At 48.5% G+C, this 23,615-nt stretch overlaps 1 protein-coding gene across 6 annotated transcripts in view; it reads right to left on the bottom strand.

The window, feature by feature from the left end:
- The window catches only part of trioa (trio Rho guanine nucleotide exchange factor a), a 77,826-nt gene that overhangs the window by 15,036 nt on the left and 39,175 nt on the right, over positions 1 to 23,615 (bottom strand). For 2 of the 6 annotated variants that reach the window (XM_079750076.1, XM_079750077.1), the window contains exons 16-45: positions 21,891 to 22,065; positions 20,862 to 21,057; positions 20,102 to 20,268; positions 18,466 to 18,585; positions 18,057 to 18,248; positions 17,364 to 17,513; positions 17,019 to 17,133; positions 16,364 to 16,479; positions 15,830 to 15,952; positions 14,644 to 14,853; positions 14,357 to 14,472; positions 14,012 to 14,078; positions 12,089 to 12,198; positions 11,664 to 11,733; positions 11,468 to 11,557; positions 11,289 to 11,381; positions 10,979 to 11,090; positions 10,707 to 10,897; positions 10,498 to 10,599; positions 9,614 to 9,643; positions 9,163 to 9,305; positions 8,774 to 8,873; positions 8,076 to 8,319; positions 7,872 to 7,985; positions 7,175 to 7,371; positions 6,660 to 6,830; positions 3,477 to 3,572; positions 2,370 to 2,518; positions 1,838 to 1,904; positions 375 to 478 (exon numbers count right to left, since the gene is read on the bottom strand). In XM_079750076.1, coding sequence (XP_079606202.1) covers positions 375 to 478; positions 1,838 to 1,904; positions 2,370 to 2,518; positions 3,477 to 3,572; positions 6,660 to 6,830; positions 7,175 to 7,371; positions 7,872 to 7,985; positions 8,076 to 8,319; positions 8,774 to 8,873; positions 9,163 to 9,305; positions 9,614 to 9,643; positions 10,498 to 10,599; positions 10,707 to 10,897; positions 10,979 to 11,090; positions 11,289 to 11,381; positions 11,468 to 11,557; positions 11,664 to 11,733; positions 12,089 to 12,198; positions 14,012 to 14,078; positions 14,357 to 14,472; positions 14,644 to 14,853; positions 15,830 to 15,952; positions 16,364 to 16,479; positions 17,019 to 17,133; positions 17,364 to 17,513; positions 18,057 to 18,248; positions 18,466 to 18,585; positions 20,102 to 20,268; positions 20,862 to 21,057; positions 21,891 to 22,065 — 3,930 coding nt within the window. The remainder of the gene's footprint in view (positions 1 to 374; positions 479 to 1,837; positions 1,905 to 2,369; positions 2,519 to 3,476; positions 3,573 to 6,659; positions 6,831 to 7,174; positions 7,372 to 7,871; positions 7,986 to 8,075; positions 8,320 to 8,773; positions 8,874 to 9,162; positions 9,306 to 9,613; positions 9,644 to 10,497; positions 10,600 to 10,706; positions 10,898 to 10,978; positions 11,091 to 11,288; positions 11,382 to 11,467; positions 11,558 to 11,663; positions 11,734 to 12,088; positions 12,199 to 14,011; positions 14,079 to 14,356; positions 14,473 to 14,643; positions 14,854 to 15,829; positions 15,953 to 16,363; positions 16,480 to 17,018; positions 17,134 to 17,363; positions 17,514 to 18,056; positions 18,249 to 18,465; positions 18,586 to 20,101; positions 20,269 to 20,861; positions 21,058 to 21,890; positions 22,066 to 23,615) is intronic. The other 4 variants (XM_079750078.1, XM_079750079.1, XM_079750080.1 and 1 more) reach the window with 2 other exon arrangements.

Here is a 23,615-nt window from a genome sequence, read left to right as displayed (position 1 = left end):
ATGGAGAGAGGAGGGTGTCCATGCATCAGTAAGGAGGGAGATAGAGTGCTCATACACCAGGGAGATGCATTGGATCGGTTCGTTTTTTATGCAAACGTGAAAACCCTGAGGAGATCGTTTAAGAGATATGAATGGCTGCATGGATTGGTTGGGATATATTAAGAGTTACCTGAGCCTGCTACATACTGATCAGGTTTCAAAGGCCACTTGCCCTTTCATAATCAAGTGTACACGGGACCGCTTAACAAACATAGCCTATGACGTGTGTGCACGCTACAATAATAATTAACTAAGACTAATCATTAGCATTGTGACACAATAATGCAAAGTCATACGTGTCAACACCATGGACCCATAGTGCGCGTGGGACCTACTCTTTGTGCCAGTCGTAGATCTGCACGACGTTGCCGAAAACAATCTTGTCCTTGCCCTTCATGTCCTCCGGGATCCCCTCCTCCCTCATCTGGCTCACATACCCCTGGAGAGAGACACACAGTCACCAGCCAGTACAGACAGAAATACACACTGAACACCATCACTACACACCCCTGGAGAGAGACACAGTCACCAGCCAGTACAGACAGAAATACACACTGAACACCATCACTACACACCCCTGGAGAGAGACACAGTCACCAGCCAGTACAGACAGAAATACACACTGAACACCATCACTACACACCCCTGGAGAGAGACACACACAGTCACCAGCCAGTACAGACAGAAATACACACTGAACACCATCACTACACACCCCTGGAGAGAGACACACACAGTCACCAGCCAGTACAGACAGAAATACACACTGAACACCATCACTACACACCCCTGGAGAGAGACACACAGTCACCAGCCAGTACAGACAGAAATACACACTGAACACCATCACTACACACCCCTGGAGAGAGACACACACAGTCACCAGCCAGTACAGACAGAAATACACACTGAACACCATCACTACACACCCCTGGAGAGAGACACACAGTCACCAGCCAGTACAGACAGAAATACACACTGAACACCATCACTACACACCCCTGGAGAGAGACACACACAGTCACCAGCCAGTACAGACAGAAATACACACTGAATACCATCACTACACACCCCTGGAGAGAGACACACACATTCACCAGCCAGTACAGACAGAAATACACACTGAACACCATCACTTCACACCCCTGGAGAGAGACACACAGTCACCAGCCAGTACAGACAGAAATACACACTGAATACCATCACTACACACCCCTGGAGAGAGAGACACACAGTCACCAGCCAGTACAGACAGAAATACACACTGAATACCATCACTACACACCCCTGGAGAGAGACACACACAGTCACCAGCCAGTACAGACAGAAATACACACTGAATACCATCACTACACACCCCTGGAGAGAGACACACACAGTCACCAGCCAGTACAGACAGAAATACACACTGAATACCATCACTACACACCCCTGGAGAGAGACACACACAGTCACCAGCCAGTACAGACAGAAATACACACTGAACACCATCACTACACACCCCTGGAGAGAGAGACACAGTCACCAGCCAGTACAGACAGAAATACACACTGAACACCATCACTACACACCCCTGGAGAGAGAGACACACAGTCACCAGCCAGTACAGACAGAAATACACACTGAATACCATCACTACACACCCCTGGAGAGAGACACACACAGTCACCAGCCAGTACAGACAGAAATACACACTGAATACCATCACTACACACTTCTGGAGAGAGACACACACAGTCACCAGCCAGTACAGACAGAAATACACACTGAACACCATCACTACACACACACAACTCACGTCTACCAGCAGACTGAGGTCTTTGATGTACTCCCTCTCCGACTCCACCAGATCCACCAGGATGTAGCTATAGTGACGAGGCCAGAGGAGACACGTACATGGCATGGGGTACTACAACCTCGCACAGCTATCATGAGTAAAACACTGTGTCACTAGAAATGTCGCTATGGGGTTCTGACATGTGAGCAGAACCTCACATGTCAGAACTCCATAGCGACATAGAGGATTCAGAAATCAAAAACTAAAACTGGCAGGATGTTTCAGCTTGTCTTCCCACTGGGGAAAGTACAGATCACCGCCTCAAGCAACACGATTGGTTGAAGCGATAGGAAGTGAATCCCTTCACCCAGCTGGTCAGCTATCAGACTTTGGATATTAATCCAAAATCTTGATTTGTGATTGTGGTTGCACTGTAATCTGAGTTTGCATGAACACACGTGTTGTTTATTCCAAACCCTTTTTCCGACCCTGGCTGTGAAACAACCCTAACCCTTTAGGGACAACAGAGCTTGAACCACGGCCGGGCCCTCACCGTCTCTTCCGGAGGCTGCCCGTCTTGCGCTCCTCCACCTCGTCGACGGGCGAGGAGGAGGAGAGCAGGGAGTTGTCCGAGGGGTTGAGGGAGGGCGAGCTGCTGTCCCCCGGGACCACAGACAGGGAGCTGGGCCGCTCCTCCAGAGCCTGGACACGGAGGGGCCAGGAGGAGAGAATCATGGGTCTCTGAGTGCACAGCACTAGAGCAACGATGGACATGTTGTTATAAACTCTAGTTCTGGGATTATAGGCGACTCCGTCTGGGCTTTATGGGCTTGTCGAGTGCACGCTCGCTTCAGTGGCTTTTCTCAGCATTTCAGCATCAAGCTTATCAGGTCATCTGAAAATGACCCCCTGATTTTTGAAATGTGACCCAAACTGTTACATTTTCATTAGGAAACTTTGAGAGAAAGAGAATAGAAACGAGAGAATAGAGAATTGAAACTTTGTGAGAAAAAGGGAGTCTCCGATGCTTCAGTTTGTGTCACTCAAGTAGCAGCAAACTGTGTTGAAACTCTACCTTCGTCTTCTTTATGAGACTTTGAACGCGTGTCCACTCTGGCCCTCTCTGCTAGCGGGCTAAAGTGGCATTGCCTCTCAAGCTGAAGTCGGACCTGGCTGCACTATGGTAGATTCTGCTGCATGTTAGCTACTATTTTACAGGGTACGCCTTCAAAAAACGATAACGATCATTTTGAGCATAAGTGAACACCCCGTTTCAGCTCGAATTCAAATATTAGGGGGAAAATACAAAAGGTTTTAGGCCAAGAGTTCCAGGAAGGTTGGGGGACGTGTTACTTCCATGGTAAAGACCAACAGCAGTTTTGTGACACTTTTGAATAAAGCTAGTACCGTTGCTGTGTCTGAGCATTACTGGCAGCGTTTAAGGTATGCTGTGTAGCGACGGCCGCTAGGGGTTCCTCAAGGAAAACGATAACTGAAGACATGTGGAGTAGCGTGGGAACTGTTCCCTGTAGGGCAGTGGTTGCCTCGGCTACCAGCGGACGTCAATCTATCTCCAGCCCTATGGGTGGAACAGAGGTCCACTCTCTCCCCTAGCGAGCGGCTGGCTCAGAAGCTGCCCCGGGGGGGTCAGTGATCCTACCATCTTGCTCTTGACCAACTCCTCGATGGCGCTCACCAGCTCCGCTGCACTGGGGGTCTCGGAGCTGGAGGGGCGGACGGATAGACGAGAGGACGTCTGCACACGAGAGAGAGACAGACGGAGAGTGAGGGGCTATGGAGGATGAGGAACAGAGGCTGGTGCTCTTCCATGACCGGGGTCACACCGTGGTGGTGGGACTCGGTGGACTACACATCTACTCTGGGAACGGAGGTGTTCAGGCGCAGGGGTGGTACTGAGACCAACAGCCCTACACCACACTGCACCAGTGTGGTGATAACCTGCCAAAGCCTACGATGAAAGGCTCAAATTATTGATTTCGGGTTCAGTTTTGAAGACTAAAGTAGCCTGGTTGTAAGGAGTGCTTTTTAATGATCCTGGTCTTGTCTATTAGAAGATAACCACAAAATGTAATATAATTAATTGCTCCGTAAGGACCAAACTGGTGATAATATCCATTTATAGTAATTACTACACTTTTTTCTTTAATATCAGGCATCCTCAAAAGGAGTAACGATTAAAATAGAGTGCAAAATCTGTGTGGTTTGAGCATTAGCTGTTGTCCTACCTAAACGATGAAGAACCATTATTTGGCCATACATTTATAAAGGCAGGAAGTGAAGCGTGAGCTGAAATCATCTGAAGAGTTGTACTTGAACAATGCTTGCTCTCTATCCTTATTTGTTTGGGCATCTTGTTTTCTCTTACCTTAGACAGATTAAGATATTTTAGGTGATAAATTACATGCCCTATCTATGAGTATTTCAGTTTTTTTTAACTAAATATTTTGAGACTATGTGAAGCTTTAAATAATATACATATATAACAACTCTCTCTCTATATATGTACACATATATAATATATATATATATATATGTATATATATATATAGAGTGGTTTCTAGTTACTATGGATAGGTGACATGAACTGGAATGAACATTGTATTCAACATTTTTCCCCCAACCCCTTTAGACAAGTTTGAATAAAAATATGATGAAATATGATGAAATGTCAATTAAAAAGGTTCAAATAAAAATGAATTGGAAGGTAGAAAAGGAGAGCAAAATGTCCCATTCTCCAAACAAATCGTTCTTTATAGGTGAGGAGGGATGAGGAGAAAAAAGGTGTGAACAAAGAGATTAACAGAAATCTGTAATTACAGTAGTCTCTCACCCTTGCTGTGCTGTGCTTCAAGACCATTTCCCCCCAATAAGGCTGTCTGGGTGGGGGGGAGGGGGGGCTATTGCGCCCCCTTGTGGCTGCGACCAGCGTTTTGATGCCAATTACTCGCATGGGGTAATGAGGTTAACAGAGGGGAGTGGGAGGGGGGTTGGGAGGACGGGGGGAGGGTGGGAGTGAGGACAAGGGGATGTAACGGGCACGCACGGATGAAAGAGGGAGGTAGCTTGCGGTGTGATGTCATCGGCTTGATGGAGGAAGGGGAGGGGCAACCGACCACAGTGTGTGTGTGTGTGTGTGTGTGTGTGTGTGTGTGTCCGTGTGTGTGTGTGTGTGTGTGTGTGTGTGTGTGTGTGTGTGTGTGTGTGTGTGTGTTGGTGTGTGTCCCTATGAACCTGCCTCAATGCTGTCCTACAGTATGCCCGCTGCCCTTCTAAACCTGCTGCACATCGACCAACACTTAACAATCTCTTGTTTTTGCAGTTTGTTGTTTTTGGTCGTGACAATATTAATACAGCCATATGCCAAGGTTACGCAAGCTGAAAATGCCATATCTTAAAATGATTCAGGAACTGAAGAAATTCATTTAAAAGTTCAGACATATCTGGTATTAAGAAAATTATTTTTCTTTAAAGATTGACAAAAGCCGTACGCTAGAAAACATGGGTTAAACAAGTCTAGAGTATAAAATCTGTGAATAATACAATCTAATATCTATCTCCAGTGCCCCTTCAATCCACTGCCCTTAGCGCCGAACAAACGCCCAGAAAAACAACAAGCTAAAACCAGCTCTGGAAGCGGTTGAGTGCCAAAACAGGAAGAGCTTGAGGACTAAAGAACCGAGGAAACAAATAAAAGAGTTGTAAACTGAGCAGGGGCAGTGGGGGTTAGGAGAGAGCGAGGGTGGGGGCATTTCAGATGGAGAGGTATGGAAACTGTGACAAAGCAAAGACAGGACATAAATCAAGGTAATGCTATAGCGTGGCAGAACAAAAAAAAAAACAATACAACCAGGAAACAGAAAGTAAACAACGAAAAACCAACAAAACAATAACATTAACAAAAAGAAGAGAAACAGAAATTAGTGTCAGAGGAGCCTTGCTTTGTCGTTGAAGAAGAGGTGAGGGGTTGGGGGGGTAGGAGAGGGTACGGGGACTTGGTTCAGTCGGTAATCTCCTACTTCTGAAGTGCAACAAATTCAGCTCTATGGGCCGTGCAGTATTCACATAGAGCCTCTCATTATCTTAACTTTCAATTAAAAGAGGAGAGGAACAGAAAAAGAGGAATAACAGAAAACTGTAAAAGAAACTTTTACAGTTAAGAGGAATAACAGAAAACTGTAAAAGACACTAGTTAAAACAAAGATTTGTTTGTTTTGGAAAAGGGAGAATGAAAACTTTAAGTGGCAATCTCAAAGATTTCCGTTTTATTGTATTTTGCTTCCTTATTCCTTTGGCGATAACGGGCAATTATTCCCATTAACCGACACCCAGTAACATTTCTAACACTACATATGCAGGGCCCTTCATAAGCAGAGGACTAGAATGACTTTAGAAGAGTCAGTTGACCAGAGGCTCGATCGCCATGGTTTTATCTCCTTTGGCAATAGATAGTGACTTAACGGATATTGACTTACATGTAAATCTTCGAGATTGACACTAACGAATAGAGTTATGTAACTAGGATGGCCACAAACATTTGACATCTTTGTTTCACTTGATTTCTTCTACAAAGAAAATAAAGAAATAAACGTCCTGTCGTAACCATGACAATCCCAGCAGCCACCTCCCAAGGTCTGAAAGGGTGTCATTACGATTGGCTGAGGGGCTAAACTGGCCAGCTGGGAGGGTCTTAACTCATCACCAACAAATTCAAAACCACACTACCCGGCATGCATCACAACGACACGTCACTCATTGTGTTTTTGGCCTCTGGTCCAGGTTGACCACCCCCCCCCCCCCCCCCCCCTTCTCCCAGACCCCCCACCTTGTCGTCGGGGGCGTCCGGCTGCAGCAGGCTGTGCTGCTGGATGGCCATGGGGGGGGGCAGGGGCACCGAGTCAGCCCCCTCCTCGCCCTCCTCCTCCCCGCAGCTCTGCATGCCCGACGAGCTCGACTTGGACAGGGTGCCGCTGGACAGACCCTCGTTGCGCACCCTCTGGGAACACACACACACACACACACACACACACACACACACACCGTGGTGAGCGACTGGTTTGTAGGAGTGAGAGCTCGCGCTGGGGGCGGCGAGTGGTTATTCTTAGTGTGCGTCATCACCTCACATTTAATTATTATATTATTATGTCATTTTATAGTCTATTGATTCCTATCTGACTATGGTGCTCTACCCAATAGAGGCAAAATCACTGCATTGACTCATTAACAACACCAATGATGTCATGATGTCACTAATAACATCGACATCGCCGAGCGATTGCAAGCAGAAGATGTGTATGTAACCCAGCATTTCTACTCTCTGCCCCCCCCCCCCCCTCTCACCTCCTCCACCGTCTCGTCCTGGGGCGTTGCGGCGCTGTCGTCGGAGTCCTTCTGGGAGCCCAGCGTGCCCACGTCCCCGCTCTTCCTCACCTCGCGGTTCTTCTTGTGTTTGTGCGCCAGCTTCTTGACGTGGCCGTCCGCCTTGCCGCTGCTCAGCCGCCGCACCGGGCTGGTCAGCCACTTGCGCAGCGTGTTGCCTTGTGGGGGGAAAGGGATTGACGTCATCGTTGGTGTGGTTAGCATTGGGAGACGTTATGAATGCCAGTCAGAGTGGCCCGTTCTTTAGTGGGCATTTTGGCCCCGGGAGATATCCTGCTTCGATGAGTGCTGGAATTAGCATTCTCAGTCTGCTGATTAGGTAAAAAACATTTGGCTCTGATTGTGTACTGCTTGGGTGTTGTTAGTAGACTGAATCTAATTTTGCATTGTTGTCGATGTGTTGTTAAACTTAATATAATTAGAGATTATTATCGTGTTGTTAATATACTACTTTGGGTCCGGGGATGTGTGTGTGTGTGTGTGTGTGTGTGTGTCTGTACCTGGGGCTCTGTGTGTGTGTGTGTGTCTGTACCTGGGGCTCTGTGTGTGTGTGTGTGTGTGTGTGTGTGTGTGTGTGTGTGTGTGTGTGTGTGTGTGTGTGTGTGTGTGTGTGTGTGTGTGTGTGTGTGTGTGTGTGTGTGTGTGTGTGTGTGTGTACCTGGGGCCCGGTGCTTGGGTCCGGGCGAGGTGTGGATGTGCAGGCCGTGGCCCGGCTGTAGCGTGGCCGAGGAGCCCGGGAGGATGGAGTCGTTACTGCACACCGACAACGTGTCTGGGGGGGGGGGAACGGTAGAGTTGAACACACCCTCTTATCCCCCGGGGCTCCCCATTCAACAACAGGAGGCCTTGTTGCCATGGCTACCTTTGTGGTTGAAGATGCCCTCCATCTCCATGGAGGAGCGGGAGTGTGCGATGCACAGCACGGCGCAGGGCACCAGCCCCTCGTGGGCGGGCGAGCGGTCGGTGGTCCGCACCAGGCACCAGTCGGGCCGCTCGTGGCAGCGCTCCAGAACCTCCACCGTCTGGCCGCGCCGCACCGTCAGCTCGTTGCTGTTGCCCGCCAGGAAGTCGTGGATGACCACCGTGAGCTCACAGCCGCCCGACAGCTGGGGGGGGGGGGGGGGGAATGCCAATAACTATGACCCATGGGCCACGTCTCATCCAGGGTTTTGTGTGCTGGTGTACTTTGGGAATTCCTGGACGCTATCCACCAATTTTCGCAGATCAAAAGCCCGTTTTTTTATACTGGTTTCGTGCTTTATATTCAGACCGGAGCTCCACTGGCCACGCCGTTCTTGACCTGTGTCTGACTGTTTTACAGCTAGCAAGACACTTCTGAACAGTGGTTTAATGACGCGTCCATTTCAAATCTCCAGTACGGATTTCCCGGAATATAGGACCCTGTTCCCATTCACACATGCGGGAAATCCTCCAGAGGAAGACCGCATGTGTGGAGGAGGCCTTGGAGGAACAGATCAATGTGTCGAGCCTCCATGGCTCGACACATCACCTTTCATAATGACACGCGCATGCGTAGTGTGTGTGTGTGTGTGTGCGTACCTTGTCGCTGTCCAGGGTGTTCTGAGAGGTGCGGGAGGCCAGAGAGATGGTGTCTGGTTGGCTGCTGCCCTCACCCTGACTGTCCAGGTCTTCTCCGTCCCTGGACACAAGCAAGCCCAGTCAGCGCATGCGTGTGTCTGTGTTGGTACATGCGTCTATATGTGTGTGAATGTGTGTGTGCATGTGTTTGTACATGTGACTATGTGTGTTTTGCTTGTGTGTTTGTAGATGTGTGTGCATGTGTTTATCCGTGTGTGTCCGTACGTGTGCGTGCATGTGTTTGCACATGTGACTATGTGTGTTTTGCTTGGGTGTACATGTGTTTGCAGATGTGTGTGTATGTGTTTACCCGTGTGTACTAGTGTTTGTGCGCGTGTGCGTGCGTGTACCGTCGGCCCTTGTGGTGCTTGGCGGTGGTGGCCTTGGGGATGTGGATGGGCTCCTTCAGGGCCCCCCTCAGGTGGATGGTGCGCTCCTGGATCACCTCCCTGATGTGTTTGATCCAGTCCTGCTTGTTCTCGATGTTGGAAGCCTGGGTGAGGGGGTGGAGGGGTGGAGGCCTCGGTTAATGGCTTCATCTGAAGACATGAACTTTAAATCTGGTAACATGTCTCAGAAATCTGAAGTTGCCTCCTTTCTTTATCTCTGTACACAAACATAGGATTTGGATTTGGACAAGGTCCGCAGTCCAAGTTGTATCTGAATAAGACATGCTATGTGTGTAGTGATGAGTGTGTACTTGTATCATTGGTGATAGAGGCAGAGAGGAGGGCAGCTTCAGACTTGTTAAGGGGGGCTGTATGGGGAAAGTAGGGGGAGGGAGGGGTAGTGGGTACTCACCATAGCTCCGTGTTTGAATCCCTGACTTAGCTTTGATTAAAATACAGAATAAGACAGTGTTTACTTGTTTGTTTTTGGATAATCAAATTATTGTTTTATCATATCTGTTTTACAGGACATTTATTTCAAACGGACAAAGAAGGTGGTCGCACAGAAGCACAACAATGATAGGGTTTCATAACGTCTGTCTCAGCCAATCAAATGTGAGGTGAGTTGTACAGAGTACTGCAATGCTTTGCCATGTATACTGGTGTGTGTGTGTGTGTGTGTGTGTGTGTGTGTGTGTGTGTGTGTGTGTGTGTGTGTGTGTGTGTGTGTGTGTGTGTGTGTGTGTGTGTGTGTGTGAGAGACGTACATTTCCTTTAGGAGCGCTATGAGGGAAACATGTTAACATCCACAGTAAGAGCAAGAGATAAGAGAAATGAAAAGCAGCCACATATATGAGCTTCTCTATGTTGGCGAACACCACCAGACTACAGATGAGGAAGAAAGCAGGCGGTCAGAGTCTAGATAGCACAAAGAGGAGCTACAGACGTCTACCATGAACGCAGCTCATGCAAACACACAAGGAGAAGGAGAGAGCGGAGGACTGTGGCCCTCAGGGCGTGGTCACACCTACAGGTCGGATGATCAGAGCCCAACCAGCAGCTCATTACTTTTAAAGGGTTGCACTCTGATTCATTGTGTTGTCACAGCGAGGTTTAAAACGCCAGATGTGCAAACAAACACCTTACGTAAACAAACCACGCACGCAGAGTTCAGAACAAACTGACCAGACGAGGTGTGAAAGCACCCTGAGACAAGTGCAACGGCCAGGGAAGAGGTGGCAGCGAAAGAAACAGCCGAAGAAGAGCAAGGGAGAGCGCAGAGAGAGAGAGTCCTACCTTGAGTACAATCTTGTTGTCGGAGGTGGGCGTGCGTCCCACCCAGAGAGCAAACTTACAGGGGTCGCCCTCAACGTGCTCCGTCACCCCTAACTCTGACGTCTGGTAATGGGGGGGGAGAGAGAGAGTAGTGAGCCATTTAATTGATGCGGTCTGGCATGTTGATTTGCGTCTTCACAACATGAGAAGCATTGAGGAGAGGGCCTTACAAAGAGCTTGCTCTTGTAGATGTATTTGCTCCTGCCGTTGGAGTCCTTGACCTCCTTGCTGAAGATCAGCGACATCTCAAAGAGGAAGAGGTGCCTCTCGCGGCCCTTGCGGATCAGAGTCTTGGGGTCCCACACCTGGAAGGAGTCCTGCAGGATCAGCTCCCCCTGGGACTCCAGGTTCTCATCGAAACCTGGGAACAAACATGGCGGGTGTTAGGCCCTGAAGCCTCCAAGCGACCTTGCGGTGAGGAGACGTGGCGGGTGAAGCTCACCTTCCAGCATGGAGAGGTGCATGGCGTCGTTGGCTCTCTTGGGGACACTGAGCATCACCTCCAGGCCGTCCTTGATCTCACCCTTCCCTTCCTCACAGCAAGTCAACAGCTCCTAAACACACACACACACACACACACACACACACACACACACACACATCATAAAGACAGGAACCATGGAGGCTGTAACCATGGCGATGGTGAAACCGTGGAGGCGTCAACCATGGATGCGGTAACCACAGAGATGGAAATAATGGAAACGGTACCCATGGAAACCAACTATGGAGTGCCCTGCGGCCGGACGGTGTACCTTGAGCAGGAGCTGGTACTTGGTGATCCTCTGCACCGGCTTAATGAGGTAGGAGGAGATGGAGTTGGCCAACCGGTGCCTCTGCTGGATCTCCTGCAACGCGGAGAAACACAAAGCTGGAACTTTGGGGTCCCCCATGGGTTTCCCATGATGCAACAGGCCCAGAGGGGGATACTCACGTCGAAGTAGGGCCCGGCGAACTCCAGGATGAGCTGCGTGGAGTCCGGCTTGTTCTTACAGTAGTTCACGTACATCTGGAACTTATCGGCCTGCAGCACACACACACACACACACACAACGGAGGAGGTCAGGGTGAGACACCTTCCTGTATTGTGTGTCGCTGTCTGGTAGCTGTGAAAGGGCCGCAGCACTCACCCACGTGACGAAGCAATGGCCAACATCCTCAGGCAGCTGCTCGTACTTCTCCAGCTCTTTGAGGAAGATGCTGGGGAAACGCAAGAAATACAAAGACACAATTTAAATAATTGGTAAAGATAACTTTCTTAATCATTTGCTCCTTTCTTCAGATGCTTCTATTCGATTAAGATGCAGCTACTAGCTACTACCCGGCACATAATGAATTTAGAAATGTAAATACAACATACAGACATTTGACGCAATTTTAATTTATGTTATAACATAACTATAAAAAACCGCTAGAGAAACAAGATAATCTTTCAAACAGTGCTCAGTTATAACTAGCATTATTGATCATACTATCATAATATCAGCAATACTGCTAGTTCTTCCAAAGACAGTGGGCCAGACAGAAGGACAGAGAGCAGCATTTTTCTCCTCACTTGTGGTGGAACTCGTAGAGGTCCTGCATGTTGCCGAAGATGATGTGTTCCTTGTTGATGATCCCTGGAGGAATCTCCTCCACCCCACTGGTCATCTCCCATAGGTACGTCTAGAGAGAGAGAGAGACAGAGACAGAGACAGCGAGAGAGAGGGTGAGCATTGCATTGCAGAGGAGGAATATACAGTGGGGCAAAAAAGTATTTAGTCAGCCTCCAATTGTGCAAGTTCTCCCACTTAAAAAGATGAGAGAGGCCTGTAATTTTCATCATAGGTATACCTCAGCTATGAGAGACAAAATGAAAAAAAAAAATCTAGAAAATCACATTGTCTGATTTTTAAAGAATTTATTTGCAAATTATGGTGGAAAATAAGTATTTGGTCAATAACCAAAGGTCATCTCAATACTTTGTTACATGCCCTTTGTTGGCAATGACAGAACGTACAACGTACAAACGTTTTCTGTAAGTCTTTACAAGGTTTTCACACACTGCTGCTGGTATTTTGGCCCATTCCTCCATGCAGATCTCCTCTACAGCAGTGATGTTTTTGGGCCACACGGACTTTCAACTCCCTCCAAAGATTTTCTATGGGGTTGAGATCTGGAGACTGGCTAGGCCACTCCAGGACCTTGAAATGCTTCTTACGAAGCCACTCCTTCGTTGCCCGGGCGGTGTGTTTGGGGTCATTGTCATGCTGAAAGACCCAGCCACGTTTCATCTTCAGTGCCCTTGCTGTTGGAAGGAGGTTTTCACTCAAAATCTCACGATACATGGCCCCATTCATTCTTTCCGTCATACGGATCAGACGTCCTGGTCCCTTGGCAGAAAAACAGCCCCAAAGCATGATGTTTCCACCCCCATGCTTCACTGTAGGTATGGTGTTCTTTGGATACAACTCAGCATTCTTTCTCCTCCAAACACGACGAGTTGAGTTTTTACCAAAAAGTTCTATTTTGGTTCATCTGACCATATGACATTCTCCCAATCCTCTTCTGGATCATCCAAATGCTCTCTAGCAAACTTCAAACGGGCCCGGACATACACTGGCTTTAGCAGGGGGACACGTCTGGCACTGCAGGATTTGAGTCCCTGGCGGCGTAGTGTGTTAGTGATGGTAGCCTTTGTTACTTTGGTCCCAGCTCTCTGGAGGTCGTTCACTAGGTCCCCCCGTGTGGTTCTGGGATTTTTGTTCACCGTTCTTGTGATCATTTTGACCCCACAGGGTGAGATCTTGCGTGGAGCCCCAGATCGAGGGAGATTATCAGTGGTCTTGTATGTATTCCATTTCCTAATAATTGCTCCCACAGTTGATTTCTCCACACCAAGCTGCTTACCTAATGCAGATTCAGACTTCCCAGCCTGGTGCAGGTCTACAATTGTGTTTCTGGTGTCCTTTGACAGCTCTTTGATCTTGGTCATAGTGGAGTTTGGAGTGTGACTGTTTGAGGTTGTGGACAGGTGTCTTTTATACTGATAAGGAGTTCAAACAGGTGCCATTAATACAGGTAACAAGTGGAGGACAGAGGAGCCTCTTAAAGAAGAAGTTACAGGTCTGTGACAGCCAGAAATCTTGCTGGTTTGTAGGTGACCAAATACTTATTTTCCACCATAATTTGCAAATAAATTCTTAAAAAATCAGACAATTTGATTTTCTGGATTTTTTTTTTCATTTTGTCTCTCATAGCTGAGGTTTACCAATGATGAAAATTACAGGCCTCTCTCGTCTTTTTAAGTGGGAGAACTTGCACAAATGGTGGCTGACTAAATACTTTTTTGCCCCACTGTGTGTGTGTATATATATATATATATATATATATATATATATATATATATATATATATATATATATATATATATATATATATATATATATATATATATATATATATATATATCTCACTTCATTTGCAAAGTACAACTTACATCCATGCACTCCCGGAGGTCACGCACATAGGCCTTCTCCGTCTGAATCAGCTCTGCCATGATGAACCTAGGCACACACACACACACACACACACACACACACACACACACACACACACGGGAGGAGCGGGAAAGGGAGGAGTAAGAAACTAGAATGGGAATCAACCCAAACTAACCCTGATCATTTGTTTCCCTCATGTTTGAATACCCCTTCCATAAGCAGATAGAATACAATTTTGGCCAACTTGGCCACTGGCAGAGCAAAGATCGGAGGCCTGCTCTCTCTAACCAACAGAGGAAGCTCCTTCATGGGACGACCAAGAACACAAGGAAGAGCTGACATACTCCTTCCTGCGGGCCGACTTGCGTTTCTCCTCGTTGAGCTCGTGGGCGGCGTCCCTCAGCTTGACCTCTGACCCCGGAGCGCTGGCTGGGATGATGTCGAGCTGGAGGTCCTTGCTCTGAGGGTGAGCGAGTTAGCGAGAGAGAGAGAGAGGGTGAGAGATCAAGAGATTGGATTAATCGATTGAATATAGAATTGGATTAAGCACTGATGCACACATTGAGGCTGCAGAAATGCACACACCCACACACACACACACACGCACACGCACACGCACACACAGACGTACGGCCTTGTTGGAGTCGGAGGAGATGCCCAGGGCCTTCTCCAGGCTGCCGCGGTACTTGTCCATGCGCAGGGAGAAGTCCCGGTAGCGCTTGTCCACCGCCGTCACCCACTTCTTGATCTCCACCGCGTGGCTGTGGCCCTTGTCACAGAAGCCGTCCGCCAGCTGGATCAGCAGCTTCACGCGCTCTTTAGTTTGCTGGAAAACACGGAACTTGAGGACATAAGGACCGACATGAGGACAGAATGAACGACAGGAGGTAACGCCGACTTCAGGACAGACGACCAACTGTTAAACGGAAATAAATAATTTGTGCAAAAGGGATTTTTTTTGCTGCATTTCATTTGGGCAAACAAATATGCGTAATGCAAATGCATTGAAGTAAATGGCCGGGGAGCGCCTGTGTGTGTGCTTTTGTTACAGAGAGAGATAAAAGACGAGGAGAGAGCAAGCAGGAGTTGAACTGGAGAGCGATGGAAACAGTACCGAGAGAGGGAGGCATAGAGACAGACGAACAGAGGTAAAGAAAGAGAGGGGGAGGCATAGTTACAGACGAACAGAGGTAAAGAAAGACAGGGAGGCAGAGACAGACGAACAGAGGTAAAGAAAGAGAGGGGGAGGCATAGAGACAGACGAACAGAGGTAAAGAAAGAGAGGGGGAGGCATAGAGACAGACGAACAGAGGTAAAGAAAGAGAGAGGGAGGCATAGAGACAGACGAACAGAGGTAAAGAAAGAGAGGGGGAGGCATAGAGACAGACAAACAGAGGTAAAGAAAGAGAGGGGGAGGCATAGAGACAGACGAACAGAGGTAAAGAAAGAGAGGGGGAGGCATAGAGACAGACGAACAGAGGTAAAGAAAGAGAAGGAGGCAGAGACAGACGAACAGAGGTAAAGAAAGAGGGGGAGGCATAGAGACAGACGAACAGAGGTAAAGAAAGAGAGAGGAGGCAGAGAGACAGACGAACAGAGGTAAAGAAAGAGAGGGAGGCAGAGACAGACGAACAGAGGTAAAGAAAGAGAGAGGGAGGCAGAGACAGACGAACAGAGGTAAAGAAAGAGAGAGGGAGGCAGAGACAGACAAACAGAGGTAAAGAAAGAGAGGGGGAGGCAGAGACAGACGAACAGAGGTAAAGAAAGAGAGAGGGAGGCAGAGACAGACGAACAGAGGTAGAGAAGGTGACGCTCACCTTGGCGGTGATGTGGAAGTCCTCGTGCTCCTTGAGTAGTTCCTGGGTGTGGTGGATGCTGGAGCCCGTGGAGGTGTGTGTGGACAGGTAGAACTCCCCTGTGTCGTGGATCCACTCCAGAGCCTGAAAACGTGCGACCATGGACCCATGTTAAGTGGGTAGTGTGTTGGTGTTGGTGTTTGTATTGGTAGTTGGTGTCTGTCTGTGTGTGTGTGTGTGTGTCTGTCTGTCTGTGTCTGTGTGTGTGTGTCTGTGTGTGTGTGTGTGTCTGTGTGTGTGTGTGTGTCTGTCTGTCTGTCTGTGTGTGTCTGTCTGTCTGTGTGTCTGTCTGTCTGTGTGTGTGTGTCTGTGTGTGTGTGTGTCTGTGTGTGTGTGTGTGTGTGTGTGTGTGTTATATTGTGTGTTAGAGTGTGTGTTAGTGTGTTTGGTAGAGTGTGTGTGTGTTTGTTAGAGTGTGTGTGATAGACTGTGTGTGCATGTGTGCATTAGAGTCTGTGTGCTAAAGTGTGTGTGTTAAAGTGTGTGTGTTCGTACCTGCTTGGCGCTGCGCTCAAACAGCACGTACTGCTGGCACTGGTCCAGCCGTCGTTTCCTCATGGTCCAGAAGTGCAGCACGCGGTTCTCTCTCTGCAGCAGCTCGTTCAAGATGTCTGCCCGGGCGGACGCAACACAAACAGGCTCAACTCAAAGAGTCTACTAGTTCATACTTGCACAATACCTAATCTAATAATAGAGTAATACTATCTTGTTACAATACGCTAGCAATGTACACGTGGAGATAAAAAAGGTTTACTATAACATAACATATGTGCAAAAGAAGAAAATCCATATGATCAGAAAATATAATCCCTTATTTATGAACTGATCATAGCCGGTGTAAGATTAAGTAAAATGAAATAAATTGCTGTATTGCAATGCTAAAGAGTCATCTATAAACTAAAGGCCAAATCAAACTTCTGCGTCCTGCAAGCATGCGAAGATCTACGTCACAGAGTCCATAAATGGCCCTTTTGTCCGATAATTGTGGCTGGAAACACTATACTGCCCTCAAGTGTACACGTTAACGTTACATGGAAGCCCCGCCATCAAGCCATGACTAAGTGCTCTCTGTTAACATGCTGGTTGCAGAACTGTTCAGCTCCAACAGTGAGGGTGCCGCCATCTTGGAGAGAGGGGTCCTGATACTCACTCTTGACCTGCTGCTCTGGTGCCTTCACGTGGCTCAGCATCCCCGGCATGTTGACGCTGTTCCTGTGCATGTACTTCAGGAAGACGTCTGCGTTGCGCCTGGCCAGCGTGCACGCCTGACACACAAAACACGCACAGTCAATGGCTTGCTGGCTGGCTCGTGTGTGTGTGTGTGTGTGTGTGTGTGTGTGTGTGTGTGTGTGTGTGTGTGTGTGTGTGTGTGTGTGTGTGTGTGTGTGTGTGTGTGTGTGTGTGTGGAAAGCAGGGTGTTTATATTGTGATGCATATGATGCAGGTGTATGTCTGGTACAAGCTTGTGTCTCAGGGTATGTTTCCGGGTGCCTACCTTGAGGAAGGCCTCCTTCTGCTCCAGGTGCTTGCTGATCATGGGGGTCACGTGCTCTGACTCACAGTTGGGCCCCAGTTTGTCCGCCCCCCCGCACCAGTCCTCCTCCCTCTTGTACTCCTGCTCCAGGCTCTCCAGCACGCTGCACACCTGGCCACACACAGCTGCTGTTACAGCATCTTACAAGGCGTCCTCTGGGGACTCACTTTCCCAGGGTACATTTTGCTGAGCCCAAAGTAAAACCTCCAATGCTTTTTCAACGGTCCTACCAAAGTCCACATCACCACACACACCATATAGGGGGACTTGAGTTTGCGACTTGAACTGAAGTCACACATAGTGACCTGCGACTTGAACTTAAGCCGCACACACAGTGACCTGCAACTTGAACTTAAGCCGCACACACAGTGACCTGCGACTTGAACTTAAACCGCACACACAGTGACCTGCAACTTGAACTTAAGCCGCACACACAGTGACCTGCGACTTGAACTTAAGCCGCACACACAGTGACCTGCGACTTGAACTTAAGCCGCACCCGCAGTGTCTCGCGACTTGACTTGAGCCTCGTCCTCCGATGACCTCAGACTCCACCTGGAGGCTTGTGACTGTGAATAACCTCACGCCTCTGCTGCGGCCTCAGACGACATGTCAGTCACAGGCAGAGTGATCCACAGCGGCGCGGGGCGGTACCTGCTCGGAGGTCTTGTAGAAGGCCACCGAGGCGTTGACCAGCTTGAGGCGGTCCTCCATCTTCAGCATGAGCTGCTGCCAGTGGGAGGCCACGCTCTCGGCGCAGTCCCGGATCAGGTCCATGTCGTAGTGGTTGGCCTGAAGCAGCGCCTCCGCCTTCTGCTGCACCTGCAAGGCGCTCTGGTGCGTCTTCTGTGCGCGGGGGCACGGGGAGAGGGGCACTTTAAAGAGCAACGCACACCTTGGGGTCGGCGCTACACTATATGTCCTGTGTGTAGTTCAATGTCACTAATACTGATGGGGTTGGGGATTACAATGACACAAGGGCCTAAAAGCCTGTGGTATATTTGTAAGATGCATTGCATAAAAGACACAAACAAACAAACACACACACACACACACAACGTACCTCAATAGCATGTTGGAACTGCTCATGCTCTCTCTGGAGCTGCTCTGCCTCCTGCAGGGAGCTGGCGGTGATCAGACCAGCGTTCAGCATGGACTCCCCGTTCCGGATCCAACCCAGAACCTTGTGGGGGGGGGGGGGGAGACAGAGACAGAGACAGAGACAGAGAGTCCATTGTCAGTGTGTTTGTGAGAGTGAGCAATTCTTCATTGTAAATATATGGACACCCCATCAATAGAGGATGGTGTCCTTGTCTCAGACACCCAAGTAAAGACTAAATGAGTGGGAAACACTGCATTGGCTTGTGTCTGGTGTGAGGCACTTGTCCAAGTAGCACATTGTAGTAAGCTAGATGTCAAAATATCACCAACTACTGATTTTTCTTGGTTTAAACGATTAGATACTGTACGTGCACAACTCAACAAAATATGTAACCAAGGTCAAGGCGTTTTCAGACTTTCTAATGTGCAAATGTTACATATTAAATCGTTAAATAAATGAACAGCTATTAAGTAACTGCTTATTGGGAAATAGCCAAAGAAATGTGACAGAAATGTGCTACCAAGTGTTCCCAACACTTAAAGGGCAGGTGTTCAGAGCACAGAAAAGCAAGCCTGTGTACTTTAGGGCACAGCCATGATTCAACATTGGTGTTTATAATCTTTCAGCAGTATCTCTGTGATATAATTAATATATCATGATAATTATTAGCTATTATAATTAACTATTAAACAATGATTCTGTCTTGAACTCATCTTGAACTTGATACATTGCGATATCATGATAATCGCAATAAGGTATATTGATCCCATGATTAAAATAGCACATGACATGCTTTTTCACAACAAAAAAGAGATCCATATACTTACTAATCTACTTACTGTAGTATACTGGTTATGGGATTACAACTAAAAGGCCTGAGTCAATGTATTAAGTCTGTGAACCTCTTAGATACATCTCCACAACTGAAAAGGCTATAATATGTTATATCGGTGGCAAAACAAAGATAACACCAGTGAGAGTGTTGTGCAAGTGAAATAATTATGTTGATACTACTTGGTTAGAGTGAAAAAAGCTAGAGCACAGCATTAGTGGAAGATTTCATATGTGCTAGTGCAATATCAGATACTATCGGCTCATATTAAAGTGAAGGAGAGTAAAGATAGGTAGGTTTTAATAGAGGTAGGTCTAGACCAAATCTCTAAATCCAATGCAAATTTGACAATATAAACTTGATGAAACATAAACAGGTAGATATTTGACACTTGACCCCTCTATTGAAAGGTCAGGGCGAATCTAATTGAGTGACAACAAGCCAAACAATGAGTGAAGATGGTGAAGAAGAACGTGTGTTCTGATTGAAGGCAATTTACCCATTTCCTCTGAAACCCTCTCTTAGTTACCATACATTGACTGTAAACACCATGATTAGCTGCAAAATGTTGATAATAAGGGTGACAACCTTAAAGGTGGGGTCAGGAGGTCTGGTTCTCCAAAGCACCTTCTTTCTCAGTCTGTCATTTACTCTGTAAAGCCCACGGTATCTTTGCGCGAAATGTACTGTACAACCGTGGCGCTGGTGCCAGAGCTCCGGGTGCACGCCGTGGCCCGGGGCGCCCAGACGGACCACCCTGCTCACCTGCTTGACCTCGGCCTGCAGGTGCCTCAGCTGGACGCACTGCTCCAGGTGGCGGCGGCGCTGTTCCGCCGCCAGGTCCACCTCCTGCTGCTTCTCGTGGAGGAACTCCAGCAGGTGCTGCACGCGCGTGGCCATGTCCACGTCCCGGTCGCACAGCAGCTCCACGCCTGGGCCGCCGCGGCGGGGGGAGGGGGAGAGGTTAGGGGGAGGGTGGCGGGGGGGGGGAAGGGAGGTGGCAGCCCTCAAGGCCGGCCCAGGCCCAGTGAAGGGCCCCTTGTGACACGCCAACGTGAACATCGCACTTATCCCGGCGTTTCCTCGGTGTGAGAGAAACGCTGTTGGTCACCATGTTAGCCTGCCCTACGGTGCCACACTGAACCACGTCGTGATGGCAGCGCCGTCACAGGTTCGGTCGTCGACTTGTTACGGTGAGGCAGTTTGGATTCAAATCCTTTATGTGCCTAACCCTTACCTGCAGGCATTTCAGATGATTCTGGAGATTCGTAATCAATTGATGATGAATGACCCTAAAATATATCAAGTGGCTTTGGATAAAGGTGTCTGCTGAATTAATAAATAGTATGACTAAACAACTAAACTGCACTGTTGGGTGTGTTTGCGCTCGCACGCGCGTGTGTGTGTGCGTGTGCGTGTGCGTGTGCGCGTGTGTGTGTGTGTGTGTGTGTGTGCGTGCGTGCGTGCGTGCGTGTGTGTGTGTGTGTGCGTGTGTGTGTGTGTGTGTGTGTGTGTGTGTGCTCACCGGACGCCTGCACCTCGTTGACGTACTGCAGCAGCTCCTGGCCCTGGTGGATGACGTCGAAGGTGAGGTTGTTGACGGTCAGCGCCTTGTCGGCGTGGTGCTGGAGCTGCTGCTCCGCCAGGCTCAGGTCCTCCGTGTCAAACTCACTCATCTGGCTCGTCAGCTCCTCGTTCCACGCCTCCAGGTCAGAGATTATCTGGGGAGGCGGGGGGGGACGACGTGCATGTCAATACAGTGACGAGCTGCAGTCACTGAAGGCAGTGATATGCTCGTCTTCCTCAACAATTAAAACAGGTACATAGAAATGACTGTTAGAAATGTTTGTTAAATATCTGTGACGTGGATTTAATCATCTAAAATCGATCAAAGAGTGCAACATGGTAAATTATCATAGGTGAAATGATGACGGTATTGAAGCAGGAATTATGTTTGTTTTTTCTTGTATAAGGACTTCATTAAGTACACCTAGACCTAGATATGTAGGAGGGGCAAGAGGGAGTAGTGGCAGAGGTGTTTTCACTCTCAGCCGAAAGGTTCTGGGTTTGATCCCCTGTGTCACTTGAGAGCTCCCATGAGTAAGATGCCCAACATCTGAGTATTAACTAAATAGTATTTAGCAACAGTGAAACATCTGCTTTGAGTCAGTATTGCAGTGAAGTGTTCAAAAGTCCTCAAACAGCGAGTATAACTACACTGTGTTCTAGAGAATGAACAGAATATGATTTGCCCTCACTTGCGTCACATGACCACATCCTTGCAAGACTTCACATTCACACGACGTTTGCTACAATTATGGCTTTGAAATGAGCGGAGACGCTGGGTGTTCTTTCAGAAATACAGTGGAACACTGGAGTAGACAAGAAGGTTACAGCATAACAGCATCTTCCAGCATGCAATGTGGCTGAAAAACATTGTTGTGAGTTCAGCAAGTTTAGACAGACAGACAGACAGACAGACAGACAGACAGACAGACAGACAGACAGACAGACAGACAGACAGACAGACAGACAGGTTCCCGGGTGGACTCACGTCGATGGCGTCCCTCTCAAAGATGCGCAGCTGGAGGAAGAGCTCCAGCTTGATCTTCCTCTCCTGGAAGAGCTCCTCCATCTGGGCCTGGGCCTCGTCCAGCTGCTGCAGCACGCTCTCGATGTGCGCCATGGAGCTGTTGTGGGGCGTCTTGTTGCTGGAGATGGCCGAGTCCCTGAGTCGGGGAGGGGGAGGGCGGGGGACTCAGTATGACAGCGCTGACCCAGTGCGACACCCCGGGGAGATGGTGGATGTCATGGGTACGAGGGACACACACGCTGTGTGTGTTTTAATGTCCTCTGCACCTGGGGACCCACACGTTGTGTCTGTGTGTGTGTTCTAATGTCCCCTGGACCTGGGGACCCACACGTTGTGTCTGTGTGTGTGTTCTAATGTCCCCTGGACCTGGGGACCCACACGTTGTGTCTGTGTGTGTGTTCTAATGTCCCCTACACCTGGGGACCCACACGTTGTGTCTGTGTGTGTTCTAATGTCCCCTACACCTGGGGGCCCACACGTTGTGTCTGTGTGTGTTCTAATGTCCCCTACACCTGGGGGCCCACACGTTGTGTCTGAGTGTGTTCTAATGTCCCCTACACCTGGGGACCCACACGTTTGTCTGTGCTGAATTTGCCCAACACGTTAAGATACACACTCCCTCGATTGTAGCAACACAAAGAAAATACCCTAGGCCATGGTGATACTGATCTGCTCTGGTTGGATACGGCCATGTGACCGGCCATGTGACCATGTGACCATTATATGTCCAATATGTGTGTGCGCAATTAATATGTGAGAGGGTAAGCCAATCCACACACACACTGACAGTCAGATGTGCAAACAGTTACAGAGACACAACTACACGCGCGCACAGAGGGCGTCGAGTTTGCCAAGTTGCTGATGCCTCCCAGGGATACAGACACACAATTAGACATGCTCTTATGAAAGAAGCCTTACGTAAGTGTTCACTGTGGAGCCAATACACTATGGAGAGAGGGACAGAGAGAGGGTAGGAGAGAGAGAGATGGCTAAAGAGTGAGGGAGGTAATCTAAATAACAGTTGCTGTGGGTCAGAGTGGTCCTCTTCTCACCTCTTTCTCACTCGCACACATATCACCTCATTTTCCTCTCCTCTACTGCAGATCCACCTACTCAGCCCTCGGTCCACTGTGCATCCACACGTCTCTCTCTCTTCCCCTGTCCCTCCTCCTCTCTTCACGTCTTTCTTGTTAGTTTGAAGTGATTTATTATTGTGATATCAACCCACTGAGCTTATATTTCTCTGGTTGGACAAATTGTGTTTCCGGGAACACCAAAAATAGTGCAAGCTATTTTATTTTTAGACAGAAGTGCCCAAAAATATACATCAATGGTGTAAGTGGGATAATCCAGAACCAGCTGTGGTCTTATGGAAATTATTCTCTTCACGGTGACAACAGCCCTGCGTTGAGCATCATTATGAAACCCATCAAATGTAAATGAGGGCACTGCTTTAGAGGAGTGAGACAGGGGTGTACATCAGAGGAGTGAGACAGGGGTGTACATCAGAGGAGTGAGACAGGGGTGTACATCAGAGGAGTGAGACAGGGGTGTACATCAGAGGAGTGAGTCAGGGGTGTACATCAGAGGAGTGAGACAGGGTTGGGCTTTAGAGGTGAAGTCAGGGGTGTACATCAGAGGAGTGAGTCAGGGGTGTACATCAGAGGAGTGAGACAGGGGTGTACA

Source organism: Pollachius pollachius (assembly GCF_949987615.1).
Source record: "Pollachius pollachius genome assembly, chromosome: 13".
NCBI classification, from domain to species: Eukaryota; Metazoa; Chordata; class Actinopteri; order Gadiformes; family Gadidae; genus Pollachius; species Pollachius pollachius.
Note: the sequence above shows the minus strand (reverse complement) of the source record. Positions and strands in the feature narration are given on the sequence as shown.